The sequence below is a fragment of the Barbus barbus genome (assembly GCF_936440315.1).
Source record: "Barbus barbus genome assembly, chromosome: 5".
Taxonomy (NCBI): domain Eukaryota; kingdom Metazoa; phylum Chordata; class Actinopteri; order Cypriniformes; family Cyprinidae; genus Barbus; species Barbus barbus.
In genome coordinates, this window is record NC_136733.1 from 3,613,558 (window position 1) to 3,634,209 (window position 20,652).

General features: G+C 36.9%; 1 protein-coding gene across 1 annotated transcript in view; it reads right to left on the reverse strand.

The window, feature by feature from the left end:
* Positions 1-4,677: 4,677 nt before the first annotated feature.
* LOC306869218 (nipped-B-like protein A) overlaps positions 4,678-20,652 on the reverse strand; it is a 48,579-nt gene continuing 32,604 nt past the window's right edge. The window contains exons 31-45 of the mRNA XM_079415888.1: positions 20,563-20,616; positions 20,363-20,471; positions 17,271-17,401; positions 16,517-16,657; positions 16,019-16,267; positions 13,364-13,454; positions 12,689-12,862; positions 12,309-12,499; positions 11,640-11,747; positions 11,201-11,401; positions 10,954-11,100; positions 9,202-9,614; positions 8,928-9,102; positions 7,875-8,054; positions 4,678-6,846 (exon numbers count right to left, since the gene is read on the reverse strand). Of these exons, the coding sequence (XP_079272014.1) occupies positions 6,478-6,846; positions 7,875-8,054; positions 8,928-9,102; positions 9,202-9,614; positions 10,954-11,100; positions 11,201-11,401; positions 11,640-11,747; positions 12,309-12,499; positions 12,689-12,862; positions 13,364-13,454; positions 16,019-16,267; positions 16,517-16,657; positions 17,271-17,401; positions 20,363-20,471; positions 20,563-20,616 (2,733 nt within the window). The 3' untranslated portion in view covers positions 4,678-6,477. The remainder of the gene's footprint in view (positions 6,847-7,874; positions 8,055-8,927; positions 9,103-9,201; positions 9,615-10,953; positions 11,101-11,200; positions 11,402-11,639; positions 11,748-12,308; positions 12,500-12,688; positions 12,863-13,363; positions 13,455-16,018; positions 16,268-16,516; positions 16,658-17,270; positions 17,402-20,362; positions 20,472-20,562; positions 20,617-20,652) is intronic.

The following is a 20,652-nucleotide window of genomic DNA, read 5'->3' on the forward strand; positions in this document are numbered from 1 at the left end:
GAACAGACCAACGTCTTTATTAAGTGAAAATCTTCCTATCTGTTGTAGTACTTGAAGCCACCATGAAAGGAAAATTCACTCTATTTTCTTAATGCATATTATGGATCTCATTGTGATTTAATTAATTTGTGCATTTTCAATTATATTTGACATCCCAACATTTAATCAATGTCTTGACTGAATCTTCCAGTATCATTCCTGATGTATGCAGGAATCCTCCAATCATTTAGTCTGCTTAAACTCCACCCCTTCAAGCTTCTTTCATCTGTCTCCACTTTTGAATGCCACGCCCACATCAACAACCGAAAGACAGAATCAAGTCCCCGCCGTACTTTTTTTCTTTTTCGATAATTTGTTCCATTCTGATGTACACCACAATAAAGAAGATTTGTTGCTACTTGAGTTTTATCGCAACTTAATCTCATTAACCAGAAATTAAAATATTGCCTCTCATACCTTGCCTTGTTGCAACTCGGGCTCACTGGAAATACATCTGCCTACATTTCTGCAAAACCTGCAATACATTGCTTTTCGTGCATTTTGCTGAATTTGTCAGATGATACGTCCATAGGACATGTATAATGTTTCCCCATTCTAGATATTCGCAATGCTGTACCGGGTGAGCTACCGTGTGAGTTTACTTTATCAGAAAAGCCATATTGAGAAGAACATGTGCCCCTGTAATCATAATTTCTGTAAAAAGGAACAAAAGTCGTTGGTGTTTTGCTGCCTCTTTGTATATTTCACCTGGAAACTGCAGTGAAATGTATGTATGATGCATTTCTAATAAGCCTGGCTTGCCTTTATAATATTAATATATCTATATCTTATCTAATTTATCTTAGTAACTTTTCTGCTCCACAGAAGAAGCTGTCACACGGATTTTCAATGACAATGAGCAAATGGTAACTTCCCTTTATCTAGCCAAAATGCCAAACTGACACGTCTTTATTTAGATGGGTATTTATGAGTCACTATTTGAACTAATTTGTTTTACTACTGTTTCATGTGGTGCTCTAAAACTTACTGTATTATTGACAAAGCTGGATATCCAGTTAATATTTACCTCTCAGCATTGTATTTCTTTGTTTTGTACAGCAAGGAAAATGTTAGCGAACCAAAATTTTGTGAATGTTATTTTTATATAATTTCTATCATTTTATTTTGTTTACCTAGAACAGATGGCTAATAGTCTTGCTAAAATCTTGAAATACAAGCATTAGCCTACCATTCATTACTTGATCATCAGCCTCCAGATCCCGGTCAAAAAGCTTCATGAAAAACTCACATTCAGCTGAAAGCTGGAAAATATATCATATTATGGAAGTAAAATGAGAGAGCATCATGTCATGCTGACTTTGTCAAAGTGATCATACCTTAAACCAAATTCACACCATTTAATTGACGTATGTCATAATGGCTTAAAAATCTTCACCTATATCATGCAACAAGACTGTAACGCGTGCAGTGAGTTTATAACTTGTATGTAATAAAGAGCTTGGGTTTGTGGAAAAGAGATGTATAAATAGAGAGTAATGGTGGAAAAGAAAAGAGAATGAAACGGGAGATATGGAGTGTGGTGGAGATCTGATCTCTAATTCAGAGTTCACATTTCGGCCGTCACACACACCTGTCATCACACACCACACAGGACAGAGTTAATACACCGACCGACAAGGAACAAGCTTGTTAATGCTGTTACCTCAACATGACGAACAAAGACCCAGGGCAATGGTTACATCAGTAATTAGTCAATAGCTGTTGTAAATCTGTCATTTGAGTACTAGACAGAGAGAAGAAGAGAAGAGCGTAGATGTTGGGTTCTGGATGTAAAAATCCATTTCCACCGAGATATAAGCTGACCATTTATTGGGGTTTGGACTGAAAAACTAAAGAAAGAAGAAAATCTTTAAAAAAGGCTGCATTTATTTGATTTTTGAAAAACAGTAAAATTGTTAAATATTACCATTTCAAATAATTTTTTTTATTTGAATACATTTAAAAAATATATGTGATGCAAAGCTGATTTTTCAGCATCATTATGAAGTCTTCAGTGTCACATGATCCTTCAGAAATCAATCTAATATGCTGATTTACTGCTCAAGAAACATTTATTATTATTATTATTCAAAACAGTTCTGCTTCATATTTTTGTCTGGACAATACTTTTTTTTTTTTTAAAGAATTATTTGATTAATAGAAAGTTTTTTTAAAAAAACGTACTTGAAATAGAAATCTTTTGTAACATTATAAGACTTCACCGTCTCACTGCCTGTGTGAAAATGTCTCTTACCTGAACTTTCTGTTCAGCTTGTAGCTCGACTCGAAGCACCAGCCTCTCCTTCTTTATCTGTAATTATAGAGCAGCATTTCAAGTCAATATCTGAAAGAACGACCACAGCATTCAGCTCAAGTGATGAAGCGCCTCATTACAGTGCATTGTGTTAACAGAAGACATGCCATCATGAGCAGTAATAATATTCTTTGTCTGTTTAACGTAGAGTCAAATGTAGAGGATCTGCTGAGAAATCTCCTGCTGCATAGGTTTACTATATTTTAATGGAATAGTTCACCCAAAAAGATGTAGATGAGTTTTTCTTCAAGAGATTTGGAGAAATGTAGCATTACATCACTTGCTTAATGGATGCTCTGCAGTGAATGGGTGCCGTCAGAATGAGAGTCCAAACAGCTGATAAAAACATCACAAACCTAAGTCCATTAATTAACATATTATGGACTTGCATTTTGGCCAAAAGTGACTGTTTAAAGCTAAAATGCATTAATGATGGATTTGTTTCTTACAAACACACATTTGTTCACAAGATGTTCATCGATGGACTGGAGTGGTGAGGATTACTTGTGGCTTATTGTGATGTTTTTATACTAAAATAACCAAAGCTGAAATGAAAATTGATATAGACATTTAAAAAAATGACTAAAACTTAAAATAAAAGTATGGAAGTGTGAAACATATCAGAAATTCAAGAGATAGGAATGGTAATAGTTTGTTTGACAGGATAGAAGAGTCGATTAAATACATTTTAGGATTATTTGAAATTGATGCGAGGAGAATCTAATGTTTGAATGCATTCTGAATGCGCAAATTACCTACATTGATCTATATTTCATACACATTTATTCTCATGAAGACCTGTGGACTATTGTGTCTTTCATCAGTTGAAATCTCGTATTCTCTGCAAGATGAAGGCTTCAGCCAATCATAACATACATTCTTCTCCCAGAATGACGTACAGGAAAAACATTTCCTTTGAGCAAACACCTGTTGTCCTGTTTCCAGCACCTGTGCAGCTGCTGACAGGTAAAATAACGTCATGTTCTACAGAAATGACTGAGCTTTGGACCAATGAAACCTCACTGGGGGTCATGTTATTTAAACATACAGTAGCATGAACATATACCGTATGCCCTTTATAGATGTAGAAATGATTTTTCAATTTTAGAAGCAAGATTCACATTTAACAGCTTGTTAACAGACCAGTACTTCTCATCTTGAAAAGCTGCATATCCTACATTTTTTTCTGAAAATTATCCTTAAAAAAAGTAGCATTTATGCAATTGGAACATGATTTCATTGCAGTGTTTGATGCATTTCATCAGTTCACTTGTGGAAATTAATACAGTCCTAATCATAGAAAATTCATGGAAATTCCCAACTTGTGCTCTGCGCCAAAATATTTCATAGGTTAGAAATTGCTTTTGGCAGGGACAATGTGCATACATGGTGGAAGTGAATCCATTAAACAGCAGAACATCATGTGAATTCATTGATCCAAAGAAAACCGGAGACAATTCACATAGAAAAACCACATTTCTGGTACTTCCAGTTCCAGTGGAAACAGAGGAGCCTCTTTCCTCAGCATAAAAATACAAAAGTCAGTGTAAAAAGTGCAAAAAAATAAAAATTAAATCAGAATAGATACATGATAGCGCCATGATGTGTGTATAAATGAGTGATTAACATCTAGCTGTCATCTCAGAAAAAAAAAAAAAGGTAAAATGTTTTAACGTTTGGCAGTACAAATAAGTTAATAGATATTGCTATTACTTCCAGTTCATTACACAGATAATGGCAAGTTGAGCACATTGCATTGTGGGATACAGTACATAGCACAGTGCGCTTTTACACTGAACACTGAACAGCAGTATTTTGTCCATACAGGCAATATGCATACTGTATAGAATATGAACTACATACTGCGGAAAAAGGTAGTGTGCTATTCTGAACATAACCTTTGACAATATTATCTAAACATTATGCTGTATATACACCTTATAGCGCCTAGTACTCTTTAATTGTTTACTCAAAGTGAGGGACACACTAGGTATACAACAGCAGTGTGCTACAGTACGGTCACATGACTCTATATTAAATGTGTGTTTAATTCAAATCTTGAGTCTTGTACAGTTGGAAATAAACACAAAGGCTGAAAAGCATACTTTTGTAGTATTCTAACTACTTCCACCATGCAAAGATATGACAGAAATAGCATGCTACTCTAAATTCAACAATATTTTGCATTTGAATTTTGTACTGAAAAGCCATGAAGTCAGAATATTTATTTATTAATGGAACGGTAAATTAAACCTTAAGACAACATTTTTTGATAAGATGAAATAAGTTGAGTGTTTATTTGATACATCAGGCTTTTGTGTTTTGTATGAGTATTTATTCAAGGGCTCAGAAACTGAGGGAAAAAATACATTTTGGTGCAGTTGCTGATGTTTATATTTAGAGCTTTTATGATCAAAGCTCTGCAGTTTCTAAACATGTAATGCAATGCAATACAATGATGAGATATGGACAAATGCACATTCCTCAAAAGCCTGATGATCATATTTGAGACATTTTCGCATGATTGTTTTAAAAAATATAATGCATGGATAATCAAACCTAAGTTGTTTCAGTCTAATTAGTGTTCATCTTGAAATATGACTAACAATATAAATGTAAACTTTATAAAAATCTATGAAGATTTCACAAAAAGACGTGAACTACAAACTGAGGCTGGACATTTTTGTAATCATACTAAAAATCTCTTCTATTGTAAACGACTGCTATGACAGAATTAGTCTCTCCACTGGATCTGAATTTGTGATGAGAACATTAGGACATAAGGATGGCATTTCCTGTCAAAAAAACATATTTTGACTGCACATCTGTATACATATTAAAAGTGCTATTCCTGTGTGCAGCTGTGGTTTGGTAATGCACAATAATACAGTTCAATGAGCAAAATAAGTAAAAGGGTGACACGTTAACTTACTGTGCCATTGTTACACATTACATGTATTTATAGTATAGTAATAACAGCAAATTATGCATAATTACAAGCAACTAACACTACACTAAAAATGATTTTTGTTTCTAAATAAAGCTTATTGGAGTGCATTTTACAAGAAAGTACTACTTCAGTCTTTCTACTGCAAAATTTCACATTCAATTCAATTTGCTGGGTGTTTTTTTTGTAATTATTTGTAAAATTTACTAGCAAAATTAGAGTGAAAATTAAATCCCACACCAATGTTTTTTCAGTGTAAACAATATTTATGTAACAAAGACATAAAAAAAAAGCACGACTTTAAAAAGTATTCATTTCTCATACTAGAAAAAAAGTCTTCTCTTCACTATACCTGTCAATAAAGGAAGCGTGCATGGCAAAAAATTAAATAAACAAAAAGATAATTGAACAGGATTTGCAAACGGACAGGATGACTCTTGCAAGTAAGAGAAGTAGAAAATTTATTGCAGTATTTGTTCCATCAGAGGCATGTGGGTCCCTTTACGCTGAGCAGGGCGACCGGTTATCGCAATTCTCCTTCGACACAGCCCTCCTCACAGACACTGCATGCTATACACAATAAATTACAGCCACACGGTGCTATCGTACAAAATGGACGAACAGCTCAACAGAGAAAATCATCGTCATCAGCCAGTAAAGAAGGAGCTATGCTATAGAAAGCCGCTTGACGGTAAGAAATCCGAAAGGAAAATGGAAAAAAATAAAAGGAAGAAAAAAAGTAAAAAGATCAACAAACTAATTCAACATTCAGTATATATTTAAATTTCTTTTATAGATATAAACAATATTTTTATGTTAAACTATGATACACTGGCAGTAGAAATCAAACAACCAGAAATCTGCTGCACAACAGCGAAGGAGCACCCATACAATGTTTCTCCAAACATTTTATTCCTGCGATACGAGGATGCACTCTGGCGCAGAGGGCCAAACGTCACCGCCAGACCCAGAGTGCATCAGAGAGAGAAAGAGTCTGTAGTGTAGAAGAGCCGCTTGTGTTTGTGTGTGTTTGGCTGACCCAGAAGATGTTTGGCTGACAGACATGTTGGTATATGGAGAGACGGTGAGAGTGTGAGTGTGTGTGTGTGTGTGTGTGCGCGATGCATTAGGCTGAGAGGATCCGAGATGGGAGGTATGTGCGTGCTTTTACGTATTATTAGCTGGAGTTCCTGTCCTTGGCAGCGTAGAGTGACCGTAGAGTCTGCGCCACTTTGTGGTTGAGCTTGTTGCCATTGGTGAGTGTGATTTTTTTGTAGATGATGTCAGTCTCTCTGATGGTGTCCACCCAAGGCACCAGCTTGCGTCCGTCGCGCCGCTTCGCCTCGGTCCAGGAGCTGGAGTATGAGCCCGCCATCCAGTGGATGCTGTAACCGTCGCTGTTCCTCTGGATCACGCGCGCGATCTGTGGCCGGTCTCGGTATTTGGGGCAGTGGATGGCGATGATGTCCAGTGCGCTGACCGACTCGTTCATGTTCGTCGACAGCAGGTCCGCCGAGTCTGCCGTGCGCCTCCCGCGTCGAGACGCCTGTGAGGAGAGACAGAAACAAAATGTGAGCAATGACTGGTCAGACGATCTCTAACTTGTCTACTGGCACTAACAATTTATTTGAATGTGCCTTATCACATTTATTATTATACAGGGTTTCTGCAGGTTTTATGAAGGTAAATTATAAGACCACGTAAAGAAAACAATAGTGAACACACACCCGGCGCGGTGGGCGGCCATATTGTTGCGGCGCTCGGAGAGCAGTTTGGGGGTTCGGTGCCTTGCTCAACTCCCCCCACCTACAATCCCTGCCGGACTGAGACCTGAACCCACGACCTTCGGGTTACAAGTCAGACTCTCTAACCATTAGGCTATGACTGCCCTCAATGTAACCATTTTAAAGAAATGTCAACGGAGCGAACCAACCCCGTCACATCACAGGCTGTGGTATTGAAAGATGGCGGCACCCTGGCTCCAAAAGCTATAACAAAACATCCTTTTTGCTCAAAAATGGTTATGTCAATCATGTCTGTTATATATTTTTTAACTAAAGTGGAAATCACTTCACTAAATAATGTTAATTTGACTGACTGCTTCACTTCCACTTTAAGGCCCGCAGAAACCCTGCTATAATAATAACAGCAACTTGTGTGGTTACACAGCAACTAACATTAAACCAAAACGTACACTGTAAAAAATCAAAGTTGTAAATAAAAGATTATTGGAGTATGTTTTACAAGAGAATACTATTTTAGACTTTCCATTTAATTTTTACACCGAATAAGCTACTACGAGGATTGGACTGGGTTGTTAAGGGTGTGTTATACTGACAAAAAACTTGTTTGTTAACTTGTTTATTGAGCCGTTGATCAATACCACATTTGTAATCGTGCAGATATTTGGGAAAAACAGTATGTTTGCTTGTGTGACAAAAACCGCCATATATGGTTTTTATGTACCTTATATGTCTGTATGCTACTAGGCTACATTGAAAGCATGCACTCTCAAGGTGTTTTGTTTGTTTTGTCAGAGATCTGGCTGTGCTGTATTGTTTTGCGTTCTCTCACCCCTGGTGTCCTCTCCTCTCCGTCACTGTCCTCATACTCGGAGTCAACAGTGTGGTGGTTTCGGGGGCTTGTGGCTGCTCCCCCCAGCAGTGCCGTAATGGCTTTATTCCTCACGTTTGCACTCGTCTCTCCCTCCTCGTCTTCTTCGTCAGGGTCCAGGTGCTCCATCAGCAACTTAAACTGAGAATCAAACAGTGTAAATCAGCAATTCTCAACATCTTCACTCAAAGGTCCCCCATTCTCCAACACAATAATTCTTCAAGTACTTCTGTTAATAAAATCACTTGAAAACAGCAGAAGTTGGAATGCATATATATATTTCGAAAAGAGCCTGGAAATCCCACACCACCACCGAGGTGGGTAATGGACGGTGCGGATGGGATCGCGGACCGCAGCGACGGCGGGTTAGTGTATGACTTGATTGGCATTTGCTGGCTTTGGCTAGCCTCCCACCAAGCTAACGCATACGTGCCTGTATTGAATATGTTTACACATCGCTCCAGTAGAGTTATTGTAAGCCAATCTGACATTATACAGTTTACACAAAACTTTTCCGTTTCCTTCTAATTCAAAATTATCCCACACCTTGCTGGTCTTTCGCGTGGTCATTTTGAGCTCGCCGCAAATTTGAAATGAAGAAAACGCATGCGAGGTCTGAGGTAAACGTAGTTTCCGCCCAAATACGCTTTTAAAAATATTTATATATTTAAATATTTTGACGTATTCTTTTTCAAAAGTTTTATTTTAACTTATTTAAAATGTAACTTAAATTTGCAAGATTTGTTTTTTCCTCTCTCGTGTAATCGACAATTGTTTTCAGCGTCGACAATTATTTACATGAAGTTTGATAACTTTAAAATAATAATAATAATAAATATATTTAAGTAATTCTTAAAAAAACTATAATTCCCTGGGAGTTTACCGAGATGATTACTCTTGCTAACAAATATTCTTATAATTGCTATTAAAACAATGTTAAATAATAATACTAACAATATAAACATTCCACTTCTTGAAAAAAATGTTAAGAATAAATAAATAAAAAAAACTTACATCAAGGTACTGTTTGACGATCTTCCTCTTCAGCTCGTAGGTCATCTCGTCACGAATCTCATCATTCTGGAGGAAGTCGATGGTCTGCCGTGGACTGAAGTTGACCGATGACTTCCTGTTGACGGCTTTATCGTACACCTTCGCCGACTCCGTGGGAGAGTACTTCTGAATTTTGCTGCATTGGAAGAGAGCAGAATAAAGACAGTAAATATAAAACCTGAAGAGAACAGCAATCATTTCAGGGTTTCTGCAATGCATGATGGGTGTTTGTTACCTGTCCGAGAAGCCGTAGAGGTTCTTGAGGTGTTGTTTGAGCACCAGCAATAACAGTATGCCTTGTGATGCCCTAGCAAAGTCCAGGAGAGATGTTGTGTCGTCAGGGAGACGCTCCATAACAGCATCAGCATTCTCGAGGTCAGAATCCGAATCGGACTCTGACTGCCTGGCGCCCTCCGTGGGCTTGGGCTTCCTCACCCGCTGCCCTTCCTCATCCTCCTCATAATCATCATTGTCATACTCTTCATCTCCGCTGTTCTTTTCTCTTTCCTCGTCCTGCTCTCCCCTCTCCTCCTCTGAACCGTTCTGCTGCTGTTGATGTTGATGTTGATGATGATGATGATGATGATGATGCCGCCGCCGTCGCCGTCTCCTTTTTCTGCTCTTCCTGCCTGGAACCTTAACGAGAGACTGGGTACAACAATGGCTGGATTAGAAGTCATGGTGGAACTGCTGTCACAACCTTCAACGCATTAACATGACCATCCATGTTTACATCTATTAAACAACTGTGTGTTAAATACAGTCATAACAGAGGTTATTTACATATATAAACCTACATATGCAATTACATATATAAACTTAAAGGAACAGTAGTAATTGGATTAATTGCAAGAATGGAGAATGTGTTGCTTTAAAATCTAAATGAGGTTTTTGTTGCAAAATAACTGTGATCATTAATCAATTAAAAAAATAAAAATAAATCTCCCATTTAATATGACTGTTCAAATATAATAATAATAATAATAATAATAATCACAATAATAAATTATATATTATTATATTTAGAAAAAAATAATTGAAGATATAAATAACTAAAATAACATTACACTAATATAATCAAGTATTAATTATAATAATTGCATTTTACAGAACAGAGAAATTGATTAAATGCTCACACCACCCTGTTTTGGGTAAAAATAAGAAAATTAATGTAATAAATAAATACTTCTCTGTAAAGAAATTTGAAGTAAACGTACAAAGTTTTTCTCCAGTGTTTTACCACCTTAAGTAGTTTTCATTCATGCACAAAATAGACCTCATTATCATGTTTTAACATTGTTGTATTTGTCTTTTAAATAAAAAATTAAGCCCTTAATTTTGAGCCAATTTTTCTTTGTGGTATTAAAAATGGTACTGAATATCGATCAAAGTTTCAGGGTTTCAGTATTACAGTCTAATCACAATACTAATATTTATTCTTCACTTTTAATCGTTGCGTTTTCAAATGTACATTATAAGTGACCCAAACACAAAATACATGCAGAGATGAGTTTGTGTACCACTCTGAGACACAGGATCATGAGCTGCTTGTGTGTAAATGAACAAAGTGTTGCACTTCACTCTAAAATCATCAGATTTAAGCAATTCATGTGGACCATACTTCAGGTTTGAAAATAAGGAAATCCATATGAATATGGGGTGGGATCATATCCCTGATTATAAGAGGATATCATGCATTTAATTTTTGAGCCTTATAATATTAATCAAGACCATTTTTATATTTTTTATCTTTAGCCATTTGTGCTACTGTGCCTTTAAGACTATGTAAGCGTAATTTTCCCACTGCAAATGGTCAACAGCGCTTTGATAGGCTCACACAGAGATGCTAGTTTGCACTGCTCCATCCTTCAAACACAGCTGCTTCGTAAAGCTGGATTACACTGTGACAGGCTCACAGAACAATCAGTGCTGAAATGTGCTACACAAACTGTTTTGGTGAGACACAAACACTTGAGAGAACACTTACCTCTTTAAATGTCTGCAGCAGGTTGCTGCCTGACACAGACAGTGTGATGTCTATATGATGCATGATGAACAGCGGCTCCTCCTGAGACTGATAGGGGAAGTATGCCAGATTATCAGCGATGAACAACAGCATGTTCACCTCAATCTTCTGCTCGGACACAGAGAGACAGACAGATGGAAAAGGTCAGTCTCAACATCACAACAATGAGCCAGCGTCAGGTAGAGAAAGACAAACAAAGAGCGCTAACCGAGCTGTCGTCGAACAGATTGAGCAGAGAGATGAGGAACGCTCGCCGGTGTTGTCTGTTTGCGCGGACCATGCTGTAGAGGTGGGAACATTGAGCAGAATTGGACTCATCCTGACGGAAACCACGGACCACGGGTCCTGCTGATCCCAAGACGGCCTGCTGCACTTGGTAGGACATCTTCATCCCTGCTACAGCTTTCATCTGTAGAGTAATTGAAGTTATATGATTGAATACTAATTCAATTAAATATTGCAATAAAGAAATTTAGCGTTCAGGTTGATATAACCTGGATGTTTCACGGTATAATGTGATTTTGAACTACATTCTTACATTCACAGCTATGATGCATTTGATCAGTAGGAATGGTGAACTAGAATTATACAATTTATGAAAAAAAAAATGATACTGCATGAGACACATATGTGAGATTGGTGCTCACATGGATGAATCCAGTGTATTTCTTATCAATTTCCACCAGCTGCTGGTCTGCTTTGTTCCTCATGGTGGGCTCTGGGTCTGTCCCCATGGCGATCAGATATGGCACACACTGTGATTGGAAGGAGGAGAAGGAAAAAGTGACAAGTTCTGCAGCCAAGGTTGTGGCGGTGATTTATTTATTTTTCTGGATTGTGGAAAACAAAAAAGAACTATAGAATGGAAATAAAAATCCAAAATGCTGATCTTTTGAAGTTTCTATTCGTGTTTCCATCAAAATATTAACACTGATAAGAAATATTTCTTGAGCAGCTAATCAGTATATTAGAATGATTTCTGAAGGATGATGTGACACTGAAGACTGGAGCAATGATGCTGAAAATTCAGCTTGGCATCACAGGAATAAATTACATTTTAAAACATTCACACAGAAAACAGTTATTTTCAATTTGATAATATTACTGGTTTTACTTAATTTTTGATCAAATAAATACAGCTTTGGTGTGCGTAAGTGACTTGAATAAGATCATACCAACTCCAAACGGTTTTGGGATTGCAATTATAACAAGGAAAAACAAAATAACATTCAAAGGTTTATGATTCTTTGCAGGACTAGTGATGACATTGACGCTGGGTTTATGATGTCACTGTTGTTGTATAGGGGTGTGTGTACCTGTACGGGGTGTATGAGTCCCTGGCTGAGGGTCAGAGCGATGACATTGAGGGCGAAGTGTCGCACGCTGGACTGCGTGTGGAAGAAAGACTCCAGCACCTGCTTCAAATAGAGCTGCATAATGGAACTGCTCATACCAGAAGAGATGTCACCCATCTCCTTCAGATCTTCCTGCTTTGACATTTTTTGCCCTGAAGAGAAAGAAACACAACAAGCTTTCTTTAAGGGTGGTACAGAGTTTATAGAGCTTTATGGAGTTTGACAATCCAAGTTTCTAGTTTGGCCCAAGTTTTCTGCTGTTAGTGTAGGGAATGTTATTAATCTAAAAATCATACTAGCATTTTTTTAAATGTTGAGCCAACAATGTCATGGTCACTCACACTCTCTGTCGGCCTCCTGCATGCGAGAGTCCTCCTCCTGGAGATACATCTGGAGGTTTTTCAACACCTGGATCTTCAGCGTGATGGAGCACCGCTTATCAGACAGAAGCCCGTTATACAGAGACTTCACCTCTGGAGCAAACATTTTACTCGGGTGCATGATGAGCAGGAACCCTGCAGAACATGAGAAAGAAAATGATAAAAGGTTAAAACAGGACTTTTAAAAAAAAAATTATTCAGGAATTAAAATATGTATGATATCATTTAGAGAACTGGTTCTGTAACAATTATGCATCTAAGATATTAAGCATTACACAGTTCTTCTTTTGAAATGTTGTTAAGTAATATTAAACTATTAAGCACTATTTTCAGTATTTTTTCATATTTAGATGAAAAAAAGCAAAGGAAAATTAGAAACGTTACCTTGGCAATTAACAAAGAAATTTTAGTTGAAGTACTAAAACTAATATTGAAATAAACCTTAAACTAAAAATTAATTTTGATTAAAGCTATATAGAAATAAAAAACTAATAAATGACAAAAGCATATTACAAAACTAATAAAAATAAAAAATAAAAAAGGAAAATATAAAAATAAAAAGTTCATTTTAAATATGAATAAATACTATAATAGTATATTGCAAATATGAAAACAACAATGAATGTTTCATCTTACCCAACCCAATGATGGCTTTGCATCTAACTTCTTCATCCTCGTGATTGGTGAAGTACAGTAATGATTCCAAAACCTTCTCCTTTATTACAACCTGTCAATGCCAGAGCAAGATTCCATGTTTAAATAACGCAAGTTTTAGCTAAACATACCAAATTAGGTGACACTTCATTTTAAGGTGTCCTTGTAACACGTTACATGTACTTACTATCATAATAACAATAAATTATGCATAATTACGTGCAAGTAACCCTAATCCTAAACATACAGCAAGTACATGTAGTTAATTAATATTCATCAGTACTTAAATTAATAATTACACTGTAGCAAGAACATCTTAAAATAAAGTGTAACCCCAAATTAAACTAAAAACATAAAATATAGTACTAAAATTTTAGATAAAAACCCACTTATAACAAGCAATCTTGGGTTTATTATATAAATCTAATGCAAAAATGTATTATCATTATTATTATCATTAGGGATGCACCGATACCACTTTTTCCAGTGCTCGCCCGATACCGATACTTTTATTTTTGGAACTTGCCGATACCGAGTACCGATACTGATATTTTCATTGCATTTGTACATTTTTTAAAATATTTGGTATGTATAATGTTAATTGGTTAACTTCATTTATCAAATAAACACAATCAAACCAAAATTTATTCAAGCACCTTTAAAATTTCTCACATTATCACGGTTTATTCGCTATAGTTTAGAAAATGGTAATAAAATATGACAAGAACTCAGAGTAAAACTGTGTCTGAACAAATTCAGCTTGATAAATGTCAGATAACTTTGATAGAAAGGTACATAATGGATTACAATCAACCAAAAATGATTCAGACAGCTGTTAGTATGACAATATTTACACAACTATCAATACTCTGTCGGGCCACCCTTAGCCTTAATGACAGCCTGTAGTCTCCTGGGCATGCTGTAAACCAGGTTCATGCAATCCTGAACTTCAGCTTTTGTCTGAATAATTTTTTGTCCCAAATTTGTATCAATTTTACTGGTAGTCCACTGTATGAAGAATTTTTGGTTATAATGTGTCACAGTTTACTTTATTTTGATTTGACTGTATAATATCTTCGGTTATTTTCACAATTAATTATGCCCATTAAAATGTATTTTACAAGTTTTTGTTACTTTCACTGTTCATTTTTTTTAAATGAACTGAACTGGTTTGAAATCACCACTGGTTATAATGTGCTACACACAGGTGAGTGGGCCTGTACAAACCACCTGTAGTAACACACTCTCCTCTATGTGCACTAGACACTTTACACACACTGCTGCGTGTACACAATCCCACAAAATACTCAGCGATATATGTATGTTTACATGCTCATGCACTACAAATCATCCTGCACTGTTCCCCAACCAGCTGCTGACTCAAAATGTTTCTCTTTGCACATGTACAGTATTTATGAAGCATTCGTATAGTTTGTATTTTTTATCTTTTTTTTTTTAGTTTGTATAGGGTAAATATTTATGTGAAGCATTCGTATAGTTTGTATTTTTTATATTTAATTTTTTGTTTGTATAGGGTAAATATTTATATATAGTATAGTTATAGTTAAAATCTGTCAGTAGGTTAGTTGTGTATAGGTTTATAGTGTTTTTTACTTTATTGTTGTATGTCTGTATTTATGTAGCACCGTGGTCCTGCGAGGCACGACATTTCGTTCCACTGTATGTCCCCACATGTAGCGGAATGACAATAAAGCTCAACTTGACTTGAACTTATAAATCTCCGAACTGTGATATTTTCAGAAATAAAAGTTGCTGTTTTTCATCTGAAACGTGCTGCAATTTATATTCCAAAGCCACTCATATAATGCATAATCAATCATGAAGCAAGCAAAACACGCGCAACGCGTGCACACGTATTTGTACTGGTGCAGAATGAGAGGGACAAATACAGAACATAGCGCATAGGCTGTTAGTTTCACTTTCGCCAGAATGTCATGTATGCTTAAGGTTGAGGTTGAGAATAAATGATGGTTTATAGTGAATACCCCTATAAATTGTCTTATATTTACGATTTAATTTTAAGCCAAATGATGCGTGTGCCAAGTGAGCGAACATCAATAAAGATCACACAACAGAAGTGCACGCACGCTCGCTCTCTCTCCCTCCCTCCCTACCGTTAAGTAACTCGTGTATTGTTTTACTTACTTGTTTTTGACATATCCGACCGAACTACAAACTATCCAGTGATGTCTGTGAGAAAGGGATATTCACACGACCAGCTCCCGCATCTGCGCCATCTATACTTCGTAGACATCCTTAATCTCTAATAACTCCATTCTGCTGTCTGTTGTTCTGTTGTCTGTATGTCTTTGTCTGAATATGGCACTTATCACATGCTGTGTGGTATCTGCGTTTGGTATCGGGGCATTTTAACGAGTACGAGTACAGGAGCTCAGTATCGGGCTCGATACCAGTATCGGTATCGGTGCATCCCTAATTATTATTATCATCATCTTACAAAGCATCTCAAGTCTTGTTTCAACTTAACTTGTGTTTGTTCATGCTAATGAGCTAAAGTTAACGAGCAATTAACTACATGGCAATCACAGCTGCATGTAAACCATGTACAGGTTTATGCATAATGGTATAAATACGTATCGGGAAAGGTTGTGATACCTTAGTGGTGCCCTTGAACTGCTCGAAGTCAAAGTCAAAGTGTCTGCAGAGAGCTCCCACAGTGAAGAGAGATCTGAGCAGGGCTGCTTTGGTGGCAGCCAGTGCCATGTTGTTCGTACCCTCCTGATGCTGTATCTTTAGCTTAGTCAGAGCCCCATAATAACGGTTAAAACAGGCCCATACAAACTTATAATTATGAGTCACTTTATTCACTATCGCACCCAAACAGCTCACACAGTACTGGACAACCTGTGCGAAAAGAAAGAGAGAAAAAACTTTTGTGTAGAAATAGGATGCAAAAGTGTATCTGTAACTACATGTCATCAAAGGAACAAGCAGTCAGTAGTTAAACTAATGAACCATATAAATGAATATTTTTACTATTACTTTAAAAACGCACACAAATCACACTAGAATCATTACTGTCTTTTAAGTAAATTAAATATTAATTCAGCTATTTGAATTACGTATACGAGTGGGTGAGAGCAGGTTACTTACGGTCATGCCATATTTTAAGATGAGCTTCATCAGGTCTTCTTCAATCGTGGTCAGGAAACTCTCGCTAGGGTGATCCATCAGAGGAACCACAAGCTCCAGGATCTTCGCAACGTTACAAATCACCATGAAGTCACTCTGAGACTGTGAAAATGCATTGAAATTAAACACAAATGCATTATGCATAAACACTGGAAAAAAAAACAAGAACAATCTTCTGACACCTAAACCTTGGGACAATGTCATTTTAAAAGACTAGCAATATACGGCCACTAGATGGCAGAGTGACCTCAAATATTGCACTGGTAGAAAACAGGCTTAAAATAGATCTCTATGAATCTTTTTTGTTTGTTTGTTTTTCACCAGATTCCATTTTTAACCAAATTTTAAAAAATTCTGGATTTTGTTTTAAATCGCTAAATAACATTAATAAGCATTTCTGATTATTTAAAATCATGACACGTACAATTTTACAATTTATGTCAGGTTTATCAAAAATTTGATTTAAGGACCCCATGATTTAATTTTTTCCCCCAAATTTAACTTTTTCTGGATTCCATTTATTCCGTTTCCATTTTTCTAGATTCTGTTTTATTGGTATTTATTACTAAAAACAGTGGTAATCAAATTCATGAAAACAGAATAAAACATTAATGAATCTTTTAAAATGTAATCAAATGAAAATGTAACAATTACTTTTGGCAAACAAAGTGCTGCAAACGGCAGGTTTACTGTAAAAATGAAAGTCTGAACTTACACTGCACTTGGTGGTGAGGTAGGGCTGCATAGTCATGGCATGCTTGACCATCAGCTGCGCTCTGATCTTACTGAACAGATACAGCGTGGTGATGCATGCGACTAACCGCGTCGAGTTCACACTCTTGTGCTCTGCACACAGACAGCATCACAACAGCAAATTAATACATTTTGGGGAATTCAAGATCACAAACAAACTGTAGAGCAAGTTTTTTTCTACTGGCTTGACTGATCATGACAGTTTGTTTTACAAATCGGTTGAATGCTAAAGTGCTTTACATCAATTCATCAAACTATTTATACAATAATTTATTTAAAATTACATTAAATGCAACCTAAACACTAATGAACATTAAAAAAATGAAAACTACAAAAAAGCAACACAAAGACTTCATGGAAAACTGAGTGATGGTTAAAACTAGGGATGCTGACAATTAATCGATGATTGATTAACTGTCATGTAATCTATTAAAAAATGTAATCGATTAAAGGAGTCATGAACTGAGAAACCAAAATTACCTTGATCTTTAGACATATAAAATGTCATTGTACAATAAAAACATCCTGTAAGTTTCAGAACTCAAAACTTCCTCGTCAGTCTAAAAACAGCTTATATTGAAAGCAGTCTGCCAAAACGACAGCTTGTGGAATGTACAACTCTATGATGTAATAGTGCGGCTAAACAGAAGAGCAACGCCTGCTTCTGCATCGTTGCCCGTTTAGCCCTGCCCACCGATTCATGCACGTAGAGTAAAAAACGAGAGGGGAATGCAGGTCTATGCAGAAACCAAACCATAAAGATGGCTCTGAAGACAACAAGATGCTGTGCAGTGCCAAGATGTGGAAAAACTTTGTCTTTGCATTCACTCTTTCCTAACGTTGGGATCAGAAGGAAGGCAATGAACTTTATAAATGAAGTTCCGGACCGCGTCAGTAAGAACTTGGTTCTTTGTTCACTTCACTTTACTGTGGATTCATTTACAAACAAGGCACAATTCGTCAAGGGATTTTCAGAAAAATTTTAACTAAAAGACGATGCGGTGCCGACCATATTGAATCAGAAAATAATGTCACAACACACAAGTGTGAGTAACTGTTTTTTATTATGTGGTCACTATTGCCTGTTAAACAGATCGTTTGATGAGTATTTATGCGTTTTAAACCTGAATCACAGCAGCGTCCATCTGTGAAGAACGTAGGCTGGCAAACATACACAACTATTAGCCAATCCTAGCAATGGGCGTTTACTTCCGACTCTACAATCATCCACCCCCATTCAAACGGAGGGTTCTGATGAGGGGGGTTAAAAAGAGGACAGAAAATAGTCTATTACTTCTAAGTTATGTTTTTTGATGCAAAAATCTTGATAACATTATAAGTGGACCTCAGAGAACAGGAAAAAATAAAGAACAAAAGGCGGTTCATGACCCCTTTAAAGCTATGGTCGATTAAACAATTTGGTTTTGGGGTGCGTGCGGCTCATGCGCAAAACACATGCAGCAGACGCAAAGAAACGGCTGTGAGTGACAGTGACGGGGCTGGATCTTTTGCGCACATAATTCACAAAAGTACAAAAAGCTTTTAACGCGATCCAAGCTTTAAAAGTACTTTAAAAAAAAAAAACCCTAGCCTAATTTAAAATGAATGGCCTCACACACCTATTTCATTTGGCATGAATCCAAAAGTTAATCTCTCAATCATCACTGTATTGCACTGCATTGTATATTTTGGCCCCCACAAAAAAAAAAACTACAAAGCTTTGAACAAAACTAAAAGCTATTGGAATTTCATCTTACTTTTTGGCAATATAAATATCAGTAATGGCAGCAAATTGGCATATTTTTAGTTTGGTCCACTGAATAAAATTAAGGTGTTATGAAGTAGGAGCTCTGTATTCTGCTATTACATACTATATGAAACATAAAAGCCTGATGCACCAAATAAATATGATACTCAACAAAAAAGCACATAAGCAAACTTTTTTTATTTTTTGTCTGAAGGTTCTATAAACTGTTCCATTACAATAAAATTAGAATTTTTTGTGACTACTATTTCACACATCAGGCTTTACAGGGTTAAGCTCAATTTATACTTCTGTGTCGAACCTACGCCGTAGCCTACGCAGAGTCGCACAGGCCTATTCCGTAACCTGACGTGCACCTCTCCAAATATCTAACAGCGCGTCAATTCTACGCAGACCGTAACCGCTGTGATTGGTCTGCTAGAACCCCTCCCTCCGTATGTAATTGAGTTTTGTGTGCGTTTATGAGCACTGTAATATAGTTTAATGTTACACCGTCTTATTTAAAATAAAACAAAGCAAAGAACAAGTGTCTTATAATTTATAATACTACATAGCATTATACATCAGTAGTTGTCCGCGACAAACAATGTTGATCTGTCGTGGTACACGTCCTTGTGGAGATTGAAAGAATGCCATCTTCTCCTGTTCCGTTGTTGTCTCCTTTTTGTAGTTTTAAATAATGATTTGATATTTATTTGCCGCCGTCACGGCTACTCCGACGAGTCGCTTTCTTCTTTGGCTTTCGCCGTGGTACTAGTGGTCCGCATGTGTACTGCATGTCGACACGAACGACGACGCAGAAGCATAAATGAAAACCGACACAGCTTACGGCGTAGAGGCTACTACGGTGTAGGTCCAACGCAGAAGTATAAATCAGCCTTTACTGATAACTCGGCGTTTCCCTTGCATTAATTTATTTGTGGCGGCCCGCCACAATGTCAGAACTGATGGCCACAAATATATTTTCCAAAAGGCTTTGACAATAAACATGAGCACTGCACGTTTCAAAATTAAAATGTGGCGCGGGTGTTTTTATGCATCTTTGAAAAGAACCATCCGTCTTCAGAAAAGCTTCGATGTCATTTTCATTTCATCTTTCCTATAACGCTTGATGAAGTAGCGTTTTTAAGAGCGGTGCTGCTTTGATTAGAGCCGTTACCGGGGAAACCGCTATTTCTGCGCTACCGGGGGAAATGCCGCCACACATAGAGTGTAAGTTTGTGGTATAAACTGTAACTGATATGTTAAAAAATAAATTGGATTTCACAAGTCTAGTAGTATGTGCGTACCTGCAAGTGCCTCCTCATATTTGAGGATGTACTCCACAAGATTGTCCACCAACTGCACACAGGCCTTCCTGGCTGGCTTGTAGGACGAGTCCTCCTCTGACTTTAAAAGCTATAAAAAACAAAACACTTGAGTTGCAGCTCTACTGTCCTCCAAACTAGAGACCGGCAGATGGAAACGTATTCGACTCAAAAATACTTACATTCTGCAGGAGCTGCTCAAACCAGTCATAGCCAGTGTCCTTACAGGCAGCGACCTGCAGCACAGAAAAGAATAAGTTCAGTTTGGGGAA